Source organism: Eretmochelys imbricata, chromosome 10 (assembly GCF_965152235.1).
Source record: "Eretmochelys imbricata isolate rEreImb1 chromosome 10, rEreImb1.hap1, whole genome shotgun sequence".
Lineage (NCBI taxonomy): Eukaryota > Metazoa > Chordata > Testudines > Cheloniidae > Eretmochelys > Eretmochelys imbricata.
In genome coordinates this window covers 25,775,405-25,799,585 of record NC_135581.1, presented here as the reverse complement: position 1 = coordinate 25,799,585, position 24,181 = coordinate 25,775,405, and the positions used below count along the sequence as shown (strand labels likewise).

Here is a 24,181-nt window from a genome sequence, read left to right as displayed (position 1 = left end):
GCCTTCAGGCTCCTACCTTGGTACTGCATCCCTTTGTTTCTTGACTTTAGGCACCCTGCTCTTAAGTGACGGGAGATATCATAAATAAATAAATAAAGTGATTTTTTTTTTTTTTAAATTGTGAAGTGTCAAATTATAATCTGGAAAAATGTAACATTTAAACTGTTTTGGCCTGCATCCCTGAACATTGTGAGGGATTCCTCAGAGTATGTATCGCTTTAAATATCCTCTAGTGCTAAATTGTTGCAGTTAATTAATCTGCCCTCTGACAGGATCATAGAAAAATTCACAACAAATGCATTTTATACTCACTCTGAATATGCACTTAATGTTTTACATCAGACGTTCAGTGAAGTAATTCTCGGTATTTGTGACAGTTGTCGGTATTCTTGGATAAAATCCCATGTATGTATATATGATCTAGCTATTTTTAGGGAAGTTGGTATTTATTAAACATTTTGGAATATATCCTGCAAATTGATGGAATGATTTTAGGGGTATGGTCTACAAATAATCTGTGGACTGATATGTGTAAGAGGAGGATACTGTGTTGGTAAGGACTGATTGATTGATTGATTAGTATTTGTACGGAGCATCACAAATGTAAAGCACACTTATCTCACTGCTAACAGTTAGCAGTATCAGATTTGCAAAGTTTACTTTGCTTAACACTTTTGGTCTGTAAGTACTCCTTATTACGTACTTTAGCACTCTGAATATTTTGTGTCCGTGTCAGTACGTACAGGAAATTAATGTGGACCCTTGACCAGAAACTCCACTGATCATGTTTCCTTGAATGTGATGTAAGTTTAAAAACCTTAAGATCCTACAAGATTTGCCTTGCTCTTTTTCATCACATGTGAACGCCTCAGATTTTACTCAGGAAATACCGCTTAGATTGTATCTTGTGAACTGTTTTACTCTTGAATATTAAACCTTACAGTTTTGGTGAGGACAACAGAAAAAGCTATTTTCTACATCCTTTAAAACAACACGCAAATCCTATATTTTTCAGAAGTTCCTTTAAAAAACTGGAGCAGTCTATTACTGATGAAGCATGGTAGTTTTCTGCCTTTCTGCTTCATTAGAGATGTCAGGTCTGTTATCTTTCCTCCATTACACGCATGGCTGCAGAGCAGCAGTCTAGCCATAGGTCAGAATAAAGATAACCACAATATGACCCAGCTCTCTGAGCTGCAGTGCATGCTGTCTTAGTCATGCAGTATTCATTTGTTTAACAAAGCCATTTTTCTTTTCTGAGGTATACATCTTCTTTTACATCCTTAGAATTATTACTAAGCATACCGTAAGACCTTTCATTTGAGGATTTCATGGGAATTTTCAAATGGTCACTGTGCTTCTGCAGGTAGTGAATCACCTCCATCTTACAGATGGGAGTCCACGGATAAACTTGCTCAATGTAACACATCAAGTCAGGAACAGAGATGGAAATAGAACCTAAGATTCCTGACTCCCATTCCCCCTTCTCTAAACAGTAGACTGTCTCCTCTTCTCTAGTGAAGAGCTAGGGAGGCCCATTTCTGATCTCACTTGTACTGGGATAATGCTACTGTCTTCCTTGAAGTTGCTCCTAATTTATATTGGTACAAGATCCGAATCAGGCCCTGAAAGTTTTCTTCACAGAGTACAACACAGATGTCCTCAGCTGTTGGATATTCTTATAAAGAAGAAGAATTGGATATTTTTATTTTGGGGGGGGAGTTTGTAATTTAGTTTTTTCATTGTTTTTATTTCTTACAGGGCACAGATTGATCAGTCAAACTGCAGCTAAAATTGATGTGGACTTTGATTATGATGGACCGTTAATGAAGACAGAAGTTCCTGGGCCTAGGTCCAGAGTAAGTTCACAAAGTGAGGTGGTTTTAGTCACACACACCCCCCACCCCCATAGCCATATTTTGATTGACCAAAACACAGTACCAGGCCTGATATATAAAAACCGGGAGCTAAAGATTATTGTTATCCTAAATAAATATGATAACACAATACAGAGAATCCATTTTCTTTCAAGACCCCAGAATGACAGACTAAAATGGAAGAAACAACACTAAAGAGCACCAATGGGTGGAATTCCCAGCAGCAAGAAAATAACTGTGCACACACTTAGATCAGATTACAAAAAGAGTTAGGCAAATGTCAGGTTGTCTGTCTGACAAAATATTTTAAGACAAAACTCTCCTCCCAGATCTGCATGAAAGATCTCACCGGTAAAGTTCTGCTTCAATAGTGTAACTTCAATGGTGCAAGTGGTACCGTTGTACCAGGGCCCGCAAAATGTTGGGGAGGGGCAACTAAAGGAGCTGCTGGGGAGATGGCAGAGTATCTGAGTAAGGATTTTCAATGGCTGATCAGAGAGGAGATTTTGCCCTTTGTGTCTAACCTCCTGGTTTCTTAATGTCTGCTGCTAGTATTAAGAATTAGAAGCAAGTGAATCTAATGAAACCTCCCATCTGCAGGAGAGCAAAGTGTATTTGCTTGTCTTCCAGCACAGAACTGGTTGTGCTGATTACAAATTGATACTTTAGTTTTGTAAGTGACATGAGGGTTTCAAGTAGCTGGACATTATTTCCTTCTGACGGAGTCAACTGTTTAATAGAAATCACTAAAGCAGTTCAGTTGAAGTGTACAAACTATGTTTATCATGCTCTTGATTTTTTTATTATTTTCTTTCAGGAGTTAATGAAACAGCTAAATGGAATTCAGGTAACTCATCAAGTTTATTTTTTGCTGCCAATCTCTCAGCCTTTCCATTTTAAAATCAGATTTTCTAGCTTTAGGTTCATAATGCAAAACTAGGCAAAAAATTTAAATCTAGGAGTAGTTGTAACAGACTAACAATATCCTATGATATCCTGAACAAACCTCATGGAATGAAGATAAACTTTATTGAATAAAATTAAACATTACTGAATTGGGGTTAATACCTTTGGGGTAAACTGTATTACAAATGCAATTGTGTATGTGTTACTGTGGCATTGTATGTACTGTTTCAAATAGGGAGGGGGATGCTAATATACTTCCTCCATGATCAGCCTTTGAAGTCATTTCTCCACCCCCTGGACACACACATACTAGTTCAAACTGACCTCTCCAAAGAGTGACAGCCAATGGAAAGGACCTCTGGTCCACAGCAGGCCGCATCCTTAGGGAAGGATTGGAAGAACTTGACTTACAGGGGCATATGAAACTGTGTGCTTGTTCTGAGCTGAAGCTGTCATGAACTTGTAACCACAAGGAAACCCCGAGGGTGGGGTGTTGAAAGACTGCTCTTGCCTGAGGCCGTGTTAGAGTTGTGGTGGTCTCTGGTTAGCTTCTTAGCATGTGTGTAGGTTCTTTTATTGTTTTTATGATGTTTTCTCTGTAATGCTTTTTACCTTAAGAATAAAGTAGGCTTGCTTAGAAAGAGCTGTGTGTTACTTATAACTGTAGCAATAAGTCTGTTATCAGTGTCTGAAGAGAAAGCAAGCAGGTTTGTTTAGGCTGACTGTCATTGCTGGGAATAACACAGGGGATTGGGCCACTGAAGGGGGAATACAGGTGTAATTGCCCTGAATTGTGACAGTAGTATTTTATGGTTAAATTATTGTACAATGTTTAATATAAAATAACTCTATAACAGTTTTGAAATGCTGAAATGTTTTGTGAAGTCAGTGTACCCTATTTTTTATTATTTACCTCTTTAGGGATTCTGACTGAATGTGGTGATTTTTTTAATTGCTATTAAGCAGAGGATATGAGCATAGGAATCTTTGATCTTAAAAGTATGTCAGTATAACTATATATTTCCTTGACCAAAAGAGCAATTCTGCAATGTGCACACTTGATTTATGTGCAGAAACCATACCCTTGCAGTTCAACTTTACTCATCAACTGGCACGTGCAAGACCACATGCACACAGTGTGTGTGTGCGGATTATTAGAGGAACAGATTGAGTCAGGAATACTGTGTTTTATTCTCTATTCTGCTACTGACTCAGTATTTGACCTTGGGCAAATCATTATCTTCATTTAATTCACTGATGCTTGTAAAACACCTTGAGAGCCTTCGATGAGGAGGTGTGAAATATTGTACTGCATTCTGTTCCCTCCTATGTCTCTACTGCACTTCTTATTAAAATCCCATTTTTGTAAGAGGCTACAGTAAACTTAATTTCCATACAACAGAGATGTGTATGTTTGTATTTTAGCAATACTTTTTAAAAGGTTTTACTGTATATGTCCCCCATTTACTGTCTCCAGATTGAACTGAATATTCTGCCACTTACTAGATTTATTGGTTTATTTTTTCCTGTAAGAATGCAGAAGCTGTGCACTTTTTTTGCAATTATCAAGAGAGCCGAGGGAACTACCTTGTAGACGTAGATGGCAATCGCATGCTGGATCTCTACTCTCAGATTTCATCCATCCCAATAGGTAAGAGCCAGATTGCGCTAAAGCTCTTGGTTTGCTATGGAACTGCTCCTTTCTCTCTCAATCTCTGCTGGAGAAGCTGATTGATTAACAGTGAAATAGCTGACACCATGTATGCCTCATTGCAGTCACAGTGCTTCACTGCTCTATATTCCATAACTGCATCTCTATATAGCTGGAGGATCTGCTTTAGGATTCATACACATGGCTCACTTAAAGCATATATTGGGACCCAAAAGGAGCCATAATATTAGTCTTGGATTGAATCACGGGGGCTGGAGGGTTCTATAACTTTTAAAACAAGTTTCTTATTAAATTTAATGGCCTAAATGCAATATTTGAGCAAGCATATTGCCTTAAAGACACAGCTGCCCTTCTGAGACAAAGACTGTCCTCCCACTCAACCTCTTCCAACTGCAGACAAAACACATTCATTTGAAGGCATTCTTATCTTCACATCTCTCTTCTGTAGATACCAAATATGTTGCATCTGAAATCCATTTTCTCTAGTTCCTTATGAGTCTGTGTGATGAAATACATTATTGGCATACTGTGGGGCTAGCCCTGCAGAGTTCCCTTGGTGTTATCATGTATCTGATCAGTGCTAGCCCACTTTGTACATTGTTTATGTTGATCACAGCAATTGAAACAATTTGGTTCTAAAGTATTTAAGCTAGGTCATCCTATATGGACTTGCTAGGTATGTTTGCACATCATTACACTTGAGAGAATCCAACGATGTTGTTTAAATCAAGTCTTGTATTGCCAATAGTCAGGTTCATGACTACTTTCTCTTGCTGTTTTGGTCCCCTAACATACTTTTGTAAAAGGTCACCTGGGGAGTGAGTCTGGAGGTTTAGAATAGTAGAGGAAGTATTTACCTCCAGTTTGAAAGGTCAGATGCATTAACCAAAGTTATTAGCATATGCCAACTGGTTGCTGATCTTGACCCAGGTCCTAGAGGACAGGTGTCTACATTGGAGAAACTACCTCTAACTGTCCTCCTGTTGACACTCTCAGCAGAGAGGCTAAATGGAAATGAGAACTGAACCTCACTCCCATCGTTAGAGGTGGTACATCTGGGCCACTACTGAGGCACATTGATGGGAAGTGCAGGGAAAGCTTGTTGTACCCCTACTGCATTATACAGTGGATGGAAGGGTTTGCTATCTAGGGCTGTCAAGTTGGCACCGTTCATCTAAATTCACTAAAATAAAGGTTCTTTTGGACGCAGTTAATTCAGTATTTTAACACCACTTTCATCTTCTATGGCTGCTGGTCCACTTAATATTGCTGACCTGAACTGGGACTGAAATAGCAGATAGCATTTCTGTTTAATGTTTGTAACGATTGTAGAAGATGGAAAACACCATGTAAGAGCTAAGCATTGTTGTCAAAACATTTAATTTAAAAGTTTGCCATTTCATAGCCTCTTTTGAAAACAGTCCAAATATGTAGCTTCCAGATGCGTAGGCTGCATTAATTTGATTGGACTTTGAGGTGTGGCGGTGCCCCACCACCATGCCAGATTGGGCTACAACAGGCCAGAGCGGCTGCGCAAGGTGGCAGTCAATCAGGGAGGGCCTGTTAGAGAGCCAATCAGGGCCAGTATTACAGCCAGCCAATCAGGGCTAGGCTAGGCCCTAAATAAAGGCTGCCCAGGAAGGGAGCAGGCAGTCTCTCCCAGACCTTCAAGGGAGAAGGACTGTCTCCTGAGCAAAGGAGACCAGCACCCAATACAGCGCAGTGCTGGGCAGGTGTGGGGGAGCTGAGGAGAGGCTCAGGCCCTGATAGAAGAGCCCACACGACGAAGTGAGTATTCACTCACACAAGCTTATGCTCCAATACGTCTGTTAGTCTATAGGGTGCCACAGAACTCTTTGCCGACACTACAGACACTCCTCTGTGATACCACATGAGCCCATGGTAACACACGTGCTCTGATACTCTGGAGACCTGTGGCCTCAGTACCCACGGAGAGACAATTACTGTACCATCTCTAAAATAGTGGCACCAACAATCTTTCTGTACTGGGCACAACAAAACTCTCATTTAGGGAGTGCTCTGCCCAACTATCGGTACTGACAATGTCCACAGACACTCCTCTGTGGTACCAAATGAACCCATGGTACTGCATGAGCTCTGGTACCCTGGAGACCTGATGATTAGGGAAGAACCACAATCCCCATTACGTGGTACCAGGACCCCGGTATCGAGCACATCCCGACACCCAGAATCGCCCTTGGCACCAGACTGTATACTACCAATACCCCAGTCAGCGGCCCTTGCCCACTGACAAATCTGGCACTGGCCAGGAGGAGATCATTCCCTAGCCCCTCATCGTGGCCCACCATCACACGGCAAGGATCCTCCCCAATTCCGTCAAGCCAACCTACAACTGCGGTATGGGCCCCTTGAGGTAAGCCCACCGCCCATGCCTGCCTTCCTCCCTCTATCCCCCAAGGCCATATTGTAACTCTTCAGTGATGTGTACACACATGTCGCGACCATCCCTGGTGTCTCTCAGGGAGAGTACACCAGATGGTTTGCTACAGCCTGGCTGTCCAGAGCACTTGAGCCAGGGCAGGAGAAAGTTTTTTTCAGAACAGGAAAAAAGAACACAAAGAGGAAGCTACCTCTCCAGCACACTTCTCCCCATCCTTCCCAGATGAGGCTGTGCTGCCCACCTCTCATCACTAGGTGAAGATTTTAAGAACTTTCTGGATCTTACCAAGAGGATGGCAGACGAGCTGCAGATTCCCCTACAGGATGTGGCAGATACACATCACAAGTTGGTGGATATTCTGCACACCACCTTCTCATCTAGAATTGTCCTCCCAATTAATGAGGTGATTCTAGATCCTACCAAAGTCATCTGGCAGACACCAGCCTCCATCGCACCAACTTGCAACAGAGTGTAAACAAAAACAACCCTACATCTCTACCCAAAGAGGCAGACTTTGTTTTTCAACAGCTACAACCTAACTCAATCATAATGTCCATAATGTCAAGTCAACTCCATATGATCAGCCTTGGCAAGATGGGGTATTCATCGACAACATTACGGTTTAGAGTCCTAAATTACCAAACTGTCATGGCAAAATACAATTTTATTAATCATGGGAAACCCATTATGTTTCTGGAACATTTCTGGAAACACAAAAAGAACAGATTCAGACCATTCTTAGAGATGGTCAGTTAATAGCCAGACTGATCCTAGAGACACCACCTGATGTAGCTGTTACAGCTGCCCACCCAGTCTCCATGATAGTGGTACTGAGGCGGGTTCTGGTTTTTGTGGTTGTTGGCTACATCTCTCTCTAGATTGCCCAAAGAGCTACAGAATTCCAGTTTGGAGGGCCGAACTCTTTGTGGAGAACACAGATTTTCTCTCCACATCCTGAAGGATTCTCGGACCACATTACACTCCTTAGGAATCTACACTGTGAGACAGAAGAGAAGATATACCTCTCAACCAGACGTCAGGTCACAATCTTCTCAATACCCACCATCTCAATGCTGTTATGAGCCACAGTTTAAGAGGCCCAGGGCTCAAAAATGGGAACAGTCTACATCCCAGTCCGTGATCTCTCAAACTGCCTCTTATAAGCACCTTTGATGAGCTGGTCGAGGGCCTGAACAATGATAACTTACAGCATCAGCTGCCATCTGTACACCTGTCACGCCACTCAAAAGTCACCTTACCCTACTTCACAGAAGTTAGGACCAGCTCTAGAGCAAAGAGATTGATTTCTAGCCCTGAACCACAGGGTGCCTACTTTCATATCTCAATACAACCATTGTACAGGAGATTTCCTACTGCTTACCTTTGGGGCAGGATCATTATCAGTACAGACTGCTCCACACAGGGTATTCTCCAAGGTTCTCTTCTTTGTAGTGGCATATTAATCTCGGTACAATGGCTGGACTTTATCAGCACCAACCTGATGCAGTACGAGTGAGAGCGCTCTTCTCACTACCCACATTCACCACCCTGGTACACATGTCTCCCTAATACGCTGGGGAGCTCACCTACACAACAACAAGGTTCAGGACAAATGGCCTTCAACAGAAATGACCTTCCATATCACTCTTTTGGGGCTAAGGGCTGTCAGGAGTGCCTGTGCACACTCTCTGCCTTTCTTCAAAACCAACACACAAAGGTCATGATGGACTTAATGTTACCTGTATGTTTTGTATAAACAGACAAGGAACTGCCAGATCTTCCTCCCTCTACAAGAAAGCACTCAAACTTTGGAATTGATGCACCCATCACAGTGTGCTCATCTCAGCTGTCTATCTACCAGGGATACAGAACGTGACAACCAACAGTCTGTTGGAATTTTCTCACAACAATGGGTGTGTACTGAATTCAGAGGTGCTTCAAGATATATCCGCCCTTTGGGGAACCCTGCCTATGGATCTCTTCGCTACTTAATGGAACAAAAAAGGTCCTTGTCACTGCTCCAGGACTGGTCTTGGGAAACATTCACTGGAAGTTGCCCTCATCTTCCCATGGGACAGGGACCACTTGTATGTCTTTTCCCAGTTTCCTACTCTATCCAAGATTCTGTTGAAAATTCAACAAGACAAAGCGAGAGTTATTCTGATTGCCCCTCATGACCATGATAAGTCTGGCTTCCTTACCTGACACAGATGGCAATATGCCCTCCTGTTTCTCTTCAGCCCTCTCAAAACAATGGGCTGACCCTTCACCCCAACCCGTGGGTCCTCCGCCTCCAGGCTTGGCTCCTTCTTAGTTCCAAGGCTTAGAGGCAGAATGCTCTGATGAGTGGAAAGATGTGTTGCAACACAACCACAAGTTGACCACTCGACGTACTTATCTACAAAATGGAAATGACTCCAAGTTTGTGTCATTCCAAACACACAGACCCAACCTCATCATTCCTCCCTCTGATTTTGCACTACATTTTAAACTCTCACTCAGCTCCCTTAAGATACATCTTGTGGCGAAAATGACTTCCCACTTGGTGTTTGCTCACCCACTAATGCGTAGGTTCTTTAAGGGCATTGGGAATCTCTTCCCCCGTGTGACACCACCTGTTCCAGCCTGGCTTTGACTAGACCTCCCTCCGAGTCCAGGGCAACTTGTTCTCTCTCACAGACTGTCCATGAAGACAGCATTTATAATTGCCATCACCTCAGCTAGGCACATAGGAGAAATAGTGGCCCTGATCACACATCCATCATTCACGGCCTTTTTTTTTTTCTTTTAAAGACAAAGTAACTCTGACATATCCCAAGTTTCTCCCTACTTTTTCTGCACTTTCCATATGAATCAACAGATCCATCTCCCTGTTTTTTCCCAAAACCACATTGTGACAACTGGGAGACAATTGTGCATATGCTAGATATTAGAAGGACATTAGCATTCTACTTGGACAGGACTAAGGACTTCAGGAAATCTCCTAAACTCTTCCTTTCGTCCACAGAAAATCCAAAAGCACTGTGATATCGCCTCAAAGACTATCAAAATGGGTCTCTAGTTGCATTAATTACTTATCAAGGGCACAACTTACTTCTGTCCAGAGTCCAAATGCACTCCACAAGGTCAGTTTCTACCTCAATCACATCCCGTAGGGATACCCCTATTTCAGCAATCTGTAGAGCAATGACTTGGGCCTCTGCCCATACTTTCGCAGAACATTATGCGATCACTGAAGATTTGGCTGCTGACACTATCTTCAACTCCAGAGTATTCTGGAGTAGTAAAAGACTCCACTCTGAAGTCCCAGCCTCCAGTGGTGGGTACTGCTCAGGAGTCACCTAAAGTGGAGCACCCATAGGGACACTACTCAAAGAAGAGGAAGTTACTCACCTTGTACAGTAACAATGGTTCTTGGAGATGTGTGTCCCTATGGGTGCTCCACAACCCACCCTCCTCCCCTCTACTTCAGAGTTCTCTATAGGGCTCTGTGGTAGAGAAGGAAGTGGGGGGTGGGGGGTTGTTCTCCCGTGCAGTGCTAAATAGACTCGAGGCAGACCACAAGGGAGGGAGAGCACATGCGTGGGCTCAATGGGACACTGCTACCAAAAATCTCCGATTAAAGGTGCAGGGGCACACAGACACGTAAAGTGGAGCACCCATAGGGACACAGATCTCGAAGAACCATCGTTACTGCACAAGGTGAGTAACTTCCTCTTTCTTTGTTGTTTAAGTTTGTACTTCAATCCACAAAGAATTGGAAAAGGAAGCAAAGAACCAGTTGTGGAATCTAATATGATAAAACTGCATAAAAGATTAGGCTGTAGTGCTGATTTAAAGTTATGGTGGCAGGCAGACTGATGGGCAAGGAACTGAAGGATGGAGTTGTCAGACTCTGGAAAACTGGGTTAACTTTTGAGAAATATTTCAGTGGAAAGGAAAATCAGGCAGTGATCGAAGCACAAATGCAAAGAATGCAGATTTATGACCACTGAGTGATCAGTGTACTTGCACTGTATACATGTTACTTCTGACTTGTTTAAGGAAATATTTCTGTTGGAAGAGCACCAGCAAAAAGTTCTGGGGTAACTAGAAAGCTAGGAGATATACCCTGTATAGAAATTGTGATAATTCAATCACCACCTCATGTTTCTCTGAATCCATAATTTAGCAATGTTTGAGTCATTGCAGCATTTGTAAAGTCCTAAATCTTTGAGTTAATCTTTTTGCAATTATGTTGTCAAATAACATGCTTTGCACATTGCACCTTAATAAATGTATAGCATTCCAGAACTCCTCACTACTTGCACCTTATTCCCATTAATACAATTGCCATGCTTTCTCTCTGAGGCCGCTTTTGGGAAATAATTTAGTTGGCTCTAATGTGGAAGTAGCAGTGGTTTTAGGGGACACTGTGTGTTTCTGCACTAAACAACATCTAATCTAAATGGATTTGACCCTGGATTTGTATAAATGAAAATGAGTTTGGTATTATGCTAGCCTCCCATTCATCTACATCACAAAATTGCCACATGAGACAGAGGTCCTGGGGAAAATATAGTGTGTGATTATGTAATTAAAAATTGTAGCATAATGCATACAAACAAGGGGGCCAAATTGAGGTTGTAGATAGGAAATGCCAGAATTAATGCTAACTTTAAAGTGCTTGACTTTACAACCTTAATGTTCTTTTAACTTGTAGATGTGCAAAAAGTTGTTACAGTATATATGAAAGATTTTTTCATTTATTGTATATCCTTAGATTTGAAATATATGTCTGGAGCACATATGCCATGCTTATTGGAAATCATTAAGAAAAGGATAGATAAGACAGAAAATATCATATTGGCTCTATTTAAATCCATGGTACACCCACATCTTGAATACAGCATGCAGATGTGGTTGCCCAATCTCAAAAAAGATATATTGGACTTGGAAAAGGTTCGGAAAAGAGCAGCAAAAATGATTAGGGGTATGGAACTGCTGCTGTATGCGGAGAGATTAATAAGACTAAGGGGGGATATGATAGAGGTCTACAAAATCATGACTGGTGTGGAGAAAGTAAATAAGGAAGTGTTACTTCTCAGAACACAAGAACTAGGGGCCACTAAATGAAATTAAAAGGCAGCAGGTTTAAAACAAATAAAAGGAAGTATTTTTCACACAATGCACAGTCAACCTGTGGAACTCCTTGCCAGATGATGTTGTGAAGGCCAAGACTATAACAGGGTTCAAAAAAGAACTAGATAAATTCATGGAGGATAGGTCCATCAATGGCTACTAGCCAGGATGGGCAGGGATGGTATCCCTAGCCTCTGTTTGCCAGAAGCTGGGAATGGGCAACAGGAGATGGATCACTTGATGATTACCTGTTCTGTCCATTCCCTATGGGGCACCTGGCACTGGCCACTGTCGGAAGACAGGATATTGGGCTAGATGGACCTTTGGTCTGACCCAGAATGGCTGTTCTTATGTTCTTATTACTGGAGTCAGGTGATGGCATTCATGAAAGATATGTCTTGGTGTATGTAGTCCAGATCCTTTAAGAAATTTGTTTCTCAAATTGTGTACTAAACGCTAATTATCTTTTTAAGTTGTTCTAGTCTTCACCATATTTTGCATGTAATTACCACAGTAATGGGAGCATTATCAGTTCTTAGATGCCTATCAGGAATGTGCAAAAGGAGATGGCTTAATATTTGAAACACAAATTATTCCAATTAGAAAACAAATCTGTTAGGATAAAATCACCTTTGGTACAAGATCTCAAAAAACTCTGTAACATAATAATGAAAAATACCTGACAACTCAAACTCCTTTGCACGTGAAACCTAAAATGTACAAATAAGATGAGAAATGCTGGTCTTGCTTAGTCAATGGAAAAGAAACTTCCATAACAGATGATTTAAGTAGACAATGGTACTTGCCCATTGCTGTGTATCTTTAATACCACATGGCTAGCATCCTCTTCTGGCACAGAGCAAACGGGTTGGATTTTTCCATAGTATATGGTAGCTTAGGTCACTATATTGTAGCAAAGTCAAATTCGTCCCTCCATTTTTATCTTTCTTTTCTTCTTTTTGGTAAACTTCATCCCATCTACACATCTGAAAAAACAAGTAATAATTCTTCCCCAAAGTGTAAATTAGAAAAATCCTTTCCCAGTTCGTTGTAAAAAAAGTGAGTATGTTTGTTGAACTACATTGTTACCCAGAAGTGATTTATATGAACATCTCTGTTATCACACTGTAGCTGTCTAATGAGAAATGGGAAGGAAAGAGTTAATTGGATGCATGCTGTCTACAGCGATGAAGTTCAGTCAACTTTGGGTGACATTCTTGGAGCAGGGTTAAAACATGGAAATGAGACTTATGGGAAGTGAATGGAATTTGATGATATGCCCATCCAAGGTGAAGGAGGGGGAATGTTTGATATATCCATTCTAATACTTTACATAATTTTCAGTGGTGAGCTTCAAGGATAGAAGAGAGTATGGCTTGGAATTACATTTTCTGGGCTGTTCGGCTAGTCAAGTGTGGCTCTTCCTTCCCCCATTCCTGTTCATGAAAAACAGAACTTTGGCAAGTCTCACTTAGCCCTGATCTACACTAGGGGTGATCAATCTAAGTTACGCAACTTCAGCTACGTGAATAACAAAGTCGATGTACTTAGATCAACTTACTGTGGTGTCTTCTCCGCGGTGAGTTGACTGCTGACGCTCCCCCTTTGACTCTGCCTGTGCCTCTCACGGCGCTGGAGTACAGGAGTTGATGGGAAAGTGCTCGGGGATCGATTTATCACGTCTAGACCTATGTGGAAATAACCTGTTCGGAAGCAGTTAAACAAGTAGTCAGTTAAACAAGTACTCTTTAATAGCAGGTGAGATACGACTTGCCCCCACAAATGGACTAGATTCCAATCCTGGTGTGCCTCCAATCAGGTCAAGGCAATGAGCGCTCCATTACCACTTATCCTGGACTATATTTTAGACCTTAAGCAATTGGGATTATCCACGAGCTCCATTCATGTGCATTTGGCAGCCATCATGACCTTAAGATACACAGCCACTCCTCTTCTCCCACCCTCTCATGAAACGATTCCTATGGACCTCCAAAATCTTTACCCTCACGTACGGGATCCAGTCCTGACTTGGAACCCTGGCCTCTTCCTACACTCTCTTACTAGACCTCCATTCAAACCAATGGCAATATGCTCCTATGTTCATTTATCTATGAAAACAGCATTTCTTGTTATAAGGTCTGCCTGGCGGGTTGGTGAAATTGGAGCACTTATGGCATACGCCCCATATACAATTTTTCATAAAGACAAGGAAACAACTAGAGGGTCATCCATTTTGGATCTGGGGTTGAGCAACAGGGATGAATTTTTTAGTGAGAGGGTCCCAGAGCTCATGCTGCAGCCCAAGCCTGAACATCTGCACCACAATTAAACAGTCGCTTAGCCCTAGCTAGCCCTGTGAGCCCGGGGCAGCCGCAGGTGTCTAACTGCAGTGTAGGCATAAACTGGGAGAATGGGAGCCCTGAGGCTGCTGACTCAAGTGCCCTTGTTGGCAGCAGAACAGAATGCCACCTCCTTGCCATTCTAGCCTAAATGTCCATTATATTCTGCTTCTTGGACTTTTTCTTTGTTGATAATATTTATGTAATGATTAACTGGCAAGAAGAGGAACTGAGTTATCAATCTCACATGGATGTAAGTCCTTCTCAGAAATGCTTGGGGGACCACAAATCTAGCAGCTTGCTTTTGGGAAAGAGTCAGGCTTCAGGGACTCCACCTCAATTGTCTGGGGTTTGTGTGTGGAGTAGGGAAGCAACAGGATATACCAGAGGAGAGAGAAGAATGAACAATGTGAGGAGGGGGTCAGAATGGCAGGGGTTGGGGTATGGAGAATAAGAAGAGGATGGCATGAGTTAGGATGGACATTGTGTGTGGATGGAAAAATGAAAGAGAATGGGGAGAGGACACTCTGAATTTGTGCTTTGGAGAAGGATGGGGCATCCGAATAAAGGCAGCATATTTACACATTTTTACAAGCAATATGAAAGTTAGTATCTAAGCTTCTTGGATAGTTGTCTCTGTTAATGTCAGCGTTCCATAGAGTTTAATCTGGAGGTCTCTCATACAGCAGGTAGTTTTTCAACAGCAGCAGATAATCACTTTATTCCCTCCAACATACCCCCGATATTTCCCCGATAGATTCAGTGCAAACTCAGTTGTGTTGTCTGTGGCTGGGTAACCAGATCTACTTTCTTCATAATAATCTTAAATGATTCCTGGTAGCATGACACACAATTAAAATACTGTTGAGATTTTACTCATTGTAGACCAAAATGTTCAAAACAGTATTTAAAATTTAAAATTGATCCTCTCTCATGTTAGTCTAATGTGTCAGTGCTTGGAAAGAAAAGATAGGTTGTTATAATGAAACTAGAACAAGGAATTTAGAGGCATGATGTGCTTAGTTATGACATCAATATGAAGTGAGACTGTCAGTACCAAGGAAAATGAGGTTTCCAAATAACTAAAGAGAGGGAGTATAAAATAATATGCTGGTCCCTGCCTTGGGTCTTACATTATTTTAAAATCATCCTTTAAAATAGATATACTAGGGCCCTGGTACTGCATATATCTACATGTCTGTTTACCCTTAAGCATGCGAGTAGTCCCATTGACAAGTGATGGGCATAAGTTAAGCATCCTTGATTTAGTTAGCCCTATCAGCAGCCTGCAATACTGTAATGTTTCTCTGTGATAAGGGCAGAATATATTTTTTCAGTTTCAAATAGACTCTCTTGTTTTAGTTTAGGAAAGCAAGAAGGAACCCGGAGAGTGCATGGTCTCGGCTGTAATACGCCACAGCAACTCTGAAAACAGAAATGCTTCTGCAGACAGGCAGAACCATAGGAATTCAAAGTTTCAGTGCAGAGAAAATAAAATCATAAGTTACAACATACATTAAAGCTACCACTGATCACAAGGCTTGATTGTCTTTCCTGCACTGACTTACTGTTGTTGATGGAATAGTATTTCAGAGGTTTGCTCCTTCTGTCTGGAGTGCTCAAAGAGTAGGTAATAGGTGCTTTTTCTTCCCAAGGGTGTTGTGTTTGGGGTTCCATTTTGTGACCCTTGTGTTCAGTGTATATCTGTGGCTGTTTAGGGAACATATTTTGGTCTGCAGTGATAACAGTGCTTTAGGTCTACATCTCTTCTAATTTAAACAATGGGAAAGAACAGCATCTGATAGCAAAAGGAAGAGACTGGGTGCATGCGAACTGGCTGCGGCTCAGTTGAGTTAAGACAAATTGATGCTAGTAGGTAAGGAAAGCATTTGTTGAACAGGCTAAGGCTGAGAGTACAGCTTTGACTGCAGGAGTTTGTCTGGCTTTTACCAATATAGATACCTGTTTCAAGGTTACATTGGATCCATTACAGGCTGTAGATTCACAGATAAGAAGTAGCTACCACAGGTGGTATAGTCACCAATGGCTGGCAACATTTCTCTCCAAAGCAGACTATGCATCATTGATCAATGTCCTATAACTCTCAGGCTAGATTATGTATATGCACTCTGGTTGGGGCTACCCATAACAAACACTTGAGACCTTCAGTTAGTATGGAACGTAGCTGCTCTTCTCTTGAGTTTGGTGAGCCACAGTGAATTCATAACCCAGTCTGCTCTCTGCTCTGCATTGGCTATCTTTCTGCAAGTGTGTGAGTACTGTGACGTTGCACTCCATATGCTTTATGGAAATATGCTTATGAATATGACATAACTGGAATATGCTTTACGCTAAATACCCCTTGTATGGTGTCATTAGAAAGCTACTAAGTGTGTTCATCCTATTTGTTTCCATGTATTATTTCTATATCTGGAGTTAGGAGAATAAGATATAAACTTGTATCATTGATGTAAACCTATTAAGTGGAGGCCATTAAGGGTGCTCCAGAAACAATCAGTTGTAAATGGCCTTAGTTACTGGAAAGCCTTCCTTAGTACGTGTGGGCCAGCCCATGGGGAATGGAGACTAGGGGTTTTACAGTGATATGTGACCATGTCACCTGATAACGAAATCCGTCTTATAACTGGTACTTTTCCATTTAGAAGGAGGGGTGGGGACCCAGAGAGACAAAAGATTCCCGCCTTGTACCAAAGCTATAAGAGGGGGTGGAGCAGGACAAAAGGGGCTGCCAGTCATGAGGAAACCCCTGTTTACCACCTGAGATGTCTGCTGGAACTAACAAGAACTGTACCGGGGAGAGGTTGGGCCCAGACTAGGAAGGAGTCTAGTCTGTGAAAGAAGCTTATTGGAACATCTCTGGGGGTGAGACATTACCTGTAATCAGTTTCTTAATGTATTAGGCTTAGCCTTGCATGTTTTTGCTTCATTTTGCATGGTGATTTACGTTGTTCTATCTGTTATTACTTAAAACCACTTAAATCCTACTTTTTATACTTAATAAAATAACTTTAGTTTATTAATAAACCCAGAGTACGTGGTTGATACCTGGGGGAGCAAACAGCTGTGCAAATCTCTCTATCGGTGTTATAGAGGGCGGACAATTTATGAGTTTACCCTGTATAAGCTTCATACAAAGTAAAACAGATTTATTTGGAGTTTGGATCCCATTGGGAACTGGGTGTCTGGGTGCTGGAGATAGGTAACCTGCTAAGCTGTTTTCAGTTAAGTCTGCAGCTTTGTGGGCATGGACCAGGCCCTGGGTCTGTGTTGCAGCAGGCTAGCATGTCTGGCTCAACAAGACTGGGTTCTGGAAGTCTCAAACTGGCAGGGAAAATGGGCTCAGAGGTAATTTCAGCAGATCAGGTGACAGTCCCAAGGGGGTCTCTGTGACCAAACCCATCACAAGTACAGTCTATAAAGTCCTAAATAGCTTGAGATGGAGTTATTTAAAAGATCACCCATATCCAGTCACAGACTGTAAGAGCTGGAGAGTCTTTCTTGCTGTTGGTTCCTGGGGTTAACATACCTGTAGCCATAGTATGAGGGCATTCTCAGTGGAAAGGCCATGCATTTGGAACAGTCAGAGCCATTGTTTAGTGTATCAGAACACAGGACAGATTTATATTTAAGTTTTTGAAAGCCTGTTGGCTTTATTCTTGTTTTATGTTAGAGCTTTCATTTCGGCATGAGGAGTTCTGTTGTTGGGCCTCTTTAGGTGGAAATGGTAGCACACCATGTTGGTTTCCTTTTATATATTAATGTGTTCGTCTAAGATTCTACAGCACTTGGTTATGTGTTTCCTATTAATTTAGTGTGGACTTGTTTTATCAGATAAACACTTAACTAAATAAATCCAAATATCCATGAAAATCTATATTATAAAGGTTCCAAATAATAAGACCTTTCTACCCTGTGCTGAAGTTTATACTTTTTTCTCAAATCATTCTCATTCTTTCCATTGTTTTTTCATAATTAATAGGTGGGTTTTTTTTAAAGAAGTTGACTTTGTTCTCCACACAACTGACTTAGTTTCTGGTATGAAACTTAGTCTGATCTCTGATCAGATACCAGAGTTTTGTATCATGCCCACTATCAAATCTAAAGGAGAGACTCTGGACACTAGTATAACATACAGTTGCTCATCATATCTTAAATGTTCTTGTTAAGAACCACCTTTACTTTTTACAGCACTATTCCAATCACTGCATATGAAAAAAAAACATAATGCAGCAAGAGCTCCATTTGGTTTCAGTCCAGTTCAGAAAGCAATATCTTTCAGTTATGTACATAGTTACCACTTGCGGTTATGCAATTTTGTACTAGAGAAAATTAGGGAGATGTTTTCATTAGTATGTGGGTTAGTGGAGGGGTTTCTAATATAGTTTTCCCTTTTCCTTTTTCTTGCGTTTTGAGAAATGTGTGATGATTAATTGTGCAAAAATCTGGGATGATGTGTTTGGTACTTAAAAACTAGAGTGTTAGGAAGTTGGTTTTTCTCTCCTTGATACCTCCCAGCTTCCAGATTTTTCTTCTTTGAAAGATAATTATCTGCTGTATGATCAGTGACAAGTGAAGGATGTTGTACTGTATAGCTGGAACAGAGATAAGGAGAAATTAGTATAAAAGGAGCTACATGCAGAGAGGAGAACAGGAGGTAGGCAGTGTTTTCAGAGCAACTTAATTCAAGAAAAAAATGGTGTTCCTATGTAGTGTCTTTGTTAGGGACTCCTTTAAAATATAAGGCTAGATTCTAATCTCAGATATACTGGTGTGAATTGAGTCATTCTATTGACCTCATTGACATTACTCTGCATTTACACAAGAGTAACTGAGATCAGAATTTAGCCCAGTGTGCGTGGTATTGGTCATCAAGATTGAAAAGATGCATTTAGATGTTAGGTGGTGGAGCACTGCAGTGTCTGATGTATAGAGTGGGAAGGATGTTCAAGAAAAAGTTAAGCCTAGAGAAGGTGTGACTAGGACAGGGGTTCTCAACTGTGGGTTGAGACCCACATTATGGGTCCTTTTTTTTTTTTTTTAAATTCTGAAACAAAATTTGATCATGACTTATCTCCCAGTTCAGAGAAATTCCTGGAGTTTCTACAGCAGTTAGCATAGCTTAACTTCTGTCTAATGCTACCTTCAGACGTGTTGCTTTGTAACAAATGAACCGTGTGCCATATGAGATTTGTTTCATATTTAGTATTTCCAGGTTCTATCAAAGAGTTGGGTCTTAACATTTTAATGTATTCTCTTGAAGATTTTGCAGTAGGGAAGAGAAATATTAATGCAGAAGTTTAAGTATTGATTGCTGAAACAGATAGCCCAAGATTTAATCTTGGTCTCTAATGAGGGTTGTTATTAAAATAAAAATATGTTAAGGACTCAAAGTTCCAGTCTGGGCCAGAGGTAAAGAAATCGCTGGTTTTAGTTCAGTTGATTTTTACAGTCAGCTATTTATTTGAAAATTCATCTGAATGCCAGTGGTGTTCTTTGAGTGCTTGTTCATGTCTATTCCAATCAGGTGTGTGCACGTGCATGTTGGCCGGAAGATTTTCCCCCTAGCAGAATCCGTCAGATCGGCCTGGGTGCCCGCTGGAGTCGCGCCTCCCAGGCGCCTAATATAGAGCCCTGCCAACCCACCACTCCCTCAGTTCCTTCTTGCTGGCTACTCCAACAGACGGGTGGGAGGGTGGGTGTTAGAATGGACGTGAACAACACATCTCGAAGATCAACAATTACTAGGAGTAACCGTTTTTTCTTCTTCAAGTGCTTGTTCATGTCCATTCCAATCAGGTGACTCCTAAGCCAAATTTAGGAGGTGGGGTCGGAGCTGTCCACTGATTGGAGTATTGCCTGTCGGGTCATCGCATAATGCACAGCGAAAGTGTGAATAGAAGACCATGTCACTGCTCTGCAGATGTCCTGGGTAGGAACCTGATCCAGGAACGCTGTAGATGAAGCCTGCGCCCTGGTAGAGTGCCCCGTGATTGGAAGTGCAGGAACATCTGTCAGGTCATAGCACTCATGGATACAGGACATGATCCATGATGAAATGCATTGGGATGAACCTGGCTGACCTTTTCATCCTGTCAGCCACCGCCACGAACAACTGGACCGACTTCCTGAATGGTTTCGTTCTCTCAGTGTAAAGGGCCAGCGCGCTGCGGACATCCAGAGTGTGGAGTCTCTGCTCCCTGTCTAGTCTCTGTTACTAGAATGAGGTTTAGGGTAGAAAACGGGGAGGAAGATGTCCTGGTTGATATGGAACTGTGAGACAGCCTTCGGAAGGAAAGCAGGGTGGGGCCTGAGCTGAACCTTGTCCTTAAAGAACATGGTGTAGGGCGGGCCTGAAGTCAGGGCCTTGAGCTCAGACACCCTCCTGGCCGAGGTTATCGCTACCAGGAACGCAACCTTGTAGGAGAGATAGAGCAGGGAGCATGTTGCTAAAGGCTCAAAAGGTGGCCCCATGAACCTAGAGAGGACCAAGATGAGATCCCAGGCCAGAACCGGTTGACGGACATGCGGGTACAACCTGTTGAGCCCCTTTAGGAAGCGGCTGACCATGGGGTTAGTAAAAGCCGAGCGGCCCTGTATCCCCGGGTGGAAGGCTGAGGTGGCAGCCAATTGTACTCTTATAGGAGTCAACGAGAGACCCTCCTGCTTCAGATATAGAAGGTAGTCTAGAATGTGCAGCACTGAGGCTAGTGTCGGGGGTGAGTCGCACTGCGCCAACCAGATTGAAAATCTCTTCCACTTTTGGCAAGGTACGTGGCTCTCATCGAGAGTTTCCTACTGTCAAGGAGGACCTGTCTAACCTGGTCTGAACAGGAAAGTTCCGATGGATTCAAACGTGGAGCCTCTATGCTGTAAGATGGAGTGTCCGTAAGGTTGGGTGTTGGAGACATCTGTGATCCTTTGTGAGAAGGTCCGGGGAGATTGGCAAGGTAATCGGGGCTCCCATGGACATGTCTAAGAGGGATGTGTACCAGTGCTGACGGGGCCAGGCCGGTGCTATCAGTATGACCTGAGCACGATTTCTGCAGATCTTGAGCAGGACCTTGTGAACGTGCGGTATCGGCGGGAATGCATACAGGAGAGCCGCTCCCCAATGGAAGAGGAACACATGTGCTGTGGAGCCTGGGCTGTGATTCTGGAAGGAGCAGAACTGCTGGCACTTCCTGTTGCATCGCGTGGCGAAGAGGTCAATTAGGGGAAATTCCCACCTCTGGAAGACTGAATTTGCGACGTCCGGGCAAAGGGACCACTTGTGGCTGCGAAATGACCTGCTGAGGTGGTTCGGCAGCTCGTTTTGAATCCCGGGGAGGTACAACACCTGCAGGTGGACTGAATGTTCTACACACAAGTCCCATAGAATAAGGGCTTCCTGGCATAGGGGAGAGGAGTGTGCACCCCCGTTTGTTGATATAGAACATTGCAGCCATATTGTGCATCACGACTGATACCTATTGTCCAGTTAGGAAAGGGCAGAATATCTGACACACTAGGCGCACCGCTCTGAGCTATCTGACATTGATGTGGAGGCGCAGATCTGCCTGTGATCAGAGGCCTTCAGTCCTGTGGTCCCCCAGATGAGCTCCCCAGCCCAAGTCTGACACGTCCATCACGAACTACAGGGTTGGCTGTGGGGCAGCAAAAGGGACTCCTGAGCACACCTGCTGGGCATCGGTCCACCACCAGAACAAATCGAGGATAGGGCAAGGCAGGGTCACGATCCTGTCCAAACTGTCCAGGGCTGGTCGATAGACTGACACGAGCCATGACTGGAGCGGCTGGAGCTGTACCACGTAAGTACAGGCTGCCATGTGCCCGAGAAGCTTCAGGCAGTTTCTCATGGTAGTGGTGGGAAACTGCATGACTCCCTGGATCATGTCGTTGAGGGTTGAAACCTCACCTGTGGGAGGAATGCCCTGGCTTGGGTCGAGTCCATTACCACCCTTGTGAACTCTATCCTCTGGATGGGGGACAGAGTCGATTTTACAGACCCAGGTTCTCAAAGGTGGTTCTGATAAACGAGACCTGAGTTTCCACTTGTGTCCTGGAGCGACCTTTGATCAGCCAGTCGTCGAGGTATGGAAACACTATTCCTGATGTCTCTGCAGAAAGGCAGTGACGACTGCCGTATCATTCTCTCTTCCTGTCCCCAGCATGATGGAAGATGATAAAACCAGCACATCTAACATAAGTTTCGGTTTGGTTTTCTTGACTTTAAATAGTGATACATAACTAGGGATCTCTAGTGGTAATGGAGGTGAACAACTGTTATAACATGTTACAAAGACTTGTACACTCCACTGCCATCGTGTGCATTACTGCGTGTGTTACACCTCAAACAAATACAGTACGGTTGACTTATAGCCTTGGCATGCACCTGTCTATGTACTTTGGTGCATGTGCACACATTTACCCACGCCTTGTGTTAGGATTGTAAAAGATCATGCACTGGTGTCTGCACCTGCAAAATGTGGGTTTATGTATATGCATGTGCACAAATGAAGACACGGCTAAGAATGTGACCCAATATATGCTCTTTTTTTTAAAAAGGCAGAATCTTGCAGAGATTGTGTGAAATGAATGCTTAATGTGGGCAAGTAGTTATGAATGCTATCCAAATGTAACAGATGTGCCAGAGAGAGCTGTCAAGCCATTGGCAGACCTCTGTGCGATGCCTAGTGTTTCTCGCTTTTGAGTAGGCCTCAGCATTGTTGGTATCTGTACAAAACGTTCGCTAGAACAGTGCTGTTTTGCCATTGAATTTCCCCTGCACTGTACAATTATAACTGTACCTTTTTATTACGGACAAAAAATCCATAATTAAATCTGGTCCATAATTCTGTGATAGGCTGCATTATGTAATGAAACTTGTAATAGCTAAATGAACTTACCCTAGGAGTTCAGGAAATGTGTAGTTGTCACCCACAACTATTTTAATGCAGACTTGCTTGGCATTGTTTTTCCTTTATAGACTTGTAGACTTTACGTTCAGAAGGGATCATCATGATCATCAGTCTGATCTTTTGCACACTGCAGGCCACAGAACCTTACCCACCCACTCCTGTAGTAGGGCCATAACCTCTGGATGAGTTACTGAAGTCCTCAGTATTGATTAAATGAAGTGCTGTTTCTCCTGCAAATTGTTATTCCCTTTGGGGAAGAAAACAGGTGGGAAGGGAATCAATAACTCTCATAACTTCATGTTTTTGAAGCTGGCTTCCTGAGGCAGCATGTCACTGGGGGAGTGGGCCTGGCCAAAAGTTCCCAGAGGGAACAGTGAACTTGTGGGTCTGCTGTTGAGTGACAGGTCGCTGGATGCTCTTGCTGTCCATTGGCCAAAGGAACTCTTATAGCTCTAGAGCAACCAGACTCTATTGCTATCCAGTGTCAGTTCATATTGTTCATTTGGATATAATGTGCTACTTTGCCAGGGGTTATATCAGATACCCCCTCACCAAACCCAAGAGCCCAAACTATGTGCCATTTTTGTGTAAGAACTTCCACAAGTTCAGGGGTGATAGGTGGAATGATGCTACTAGGGGTCCTCTCCTCCCACTTTGTGATCATTGGCCACTTTTGGGTGATATTTATATGATATTCATCCCTTCTGTGCTTGGAAGCGATGGACTAGTATGGGCTGACAAGCATAAGGATGGAGCATAATTTTCCAGGATGACTTTGAGTGGACAAATGAGTGTGTATGAAAATACAATGTTCAGTGCTTGATGAAGGTCATTTTACTCAAACAAGTCAAGGTTATGATTACTATCCCTCTGTTCTTGGAAAGAATCTCTTCAGAGTGGGAAAA

At 42.6% G+C, this 24,181-nt stretch overlaps 1 protein-coding gene across 4 annotated transcripts in view; it reads left to right on the top strand.

Moving 5' to 3' along the window:
• The first annotated feature begins 1,811 nt into the window (after window positions 1-1,811).
• Window positions 1,812-24,181, top strand: part of ABAT (4-aminobutyrate aminotransferase) — a 61,746-nt gene continuing 39,376 nt past the window's right edge. For all 4 annotated transcript variants that reach the window (XM_077827866.1, XM_077827864.1, XM_077827863.1 and 1 more), the window contains exons 1-3: window positions 1,812-1,859; window positions 2,695-2,724; window positions 4,317-4,434. In XM_077827866.1, coding sequence (XP_077683992.1) covers window positions 1,827-1,859; window positions 2,695-2,724; window positions 4,317-4,434 — 181 coding nt within the window. In that variant the 5' untranslated portion in view covers window positions 1,812-1,826. The remainder of the gene's footprint in view (window positions 1,860-2,694; window positions 2,725-4,316; window positions 4,435-24,181) is intronic.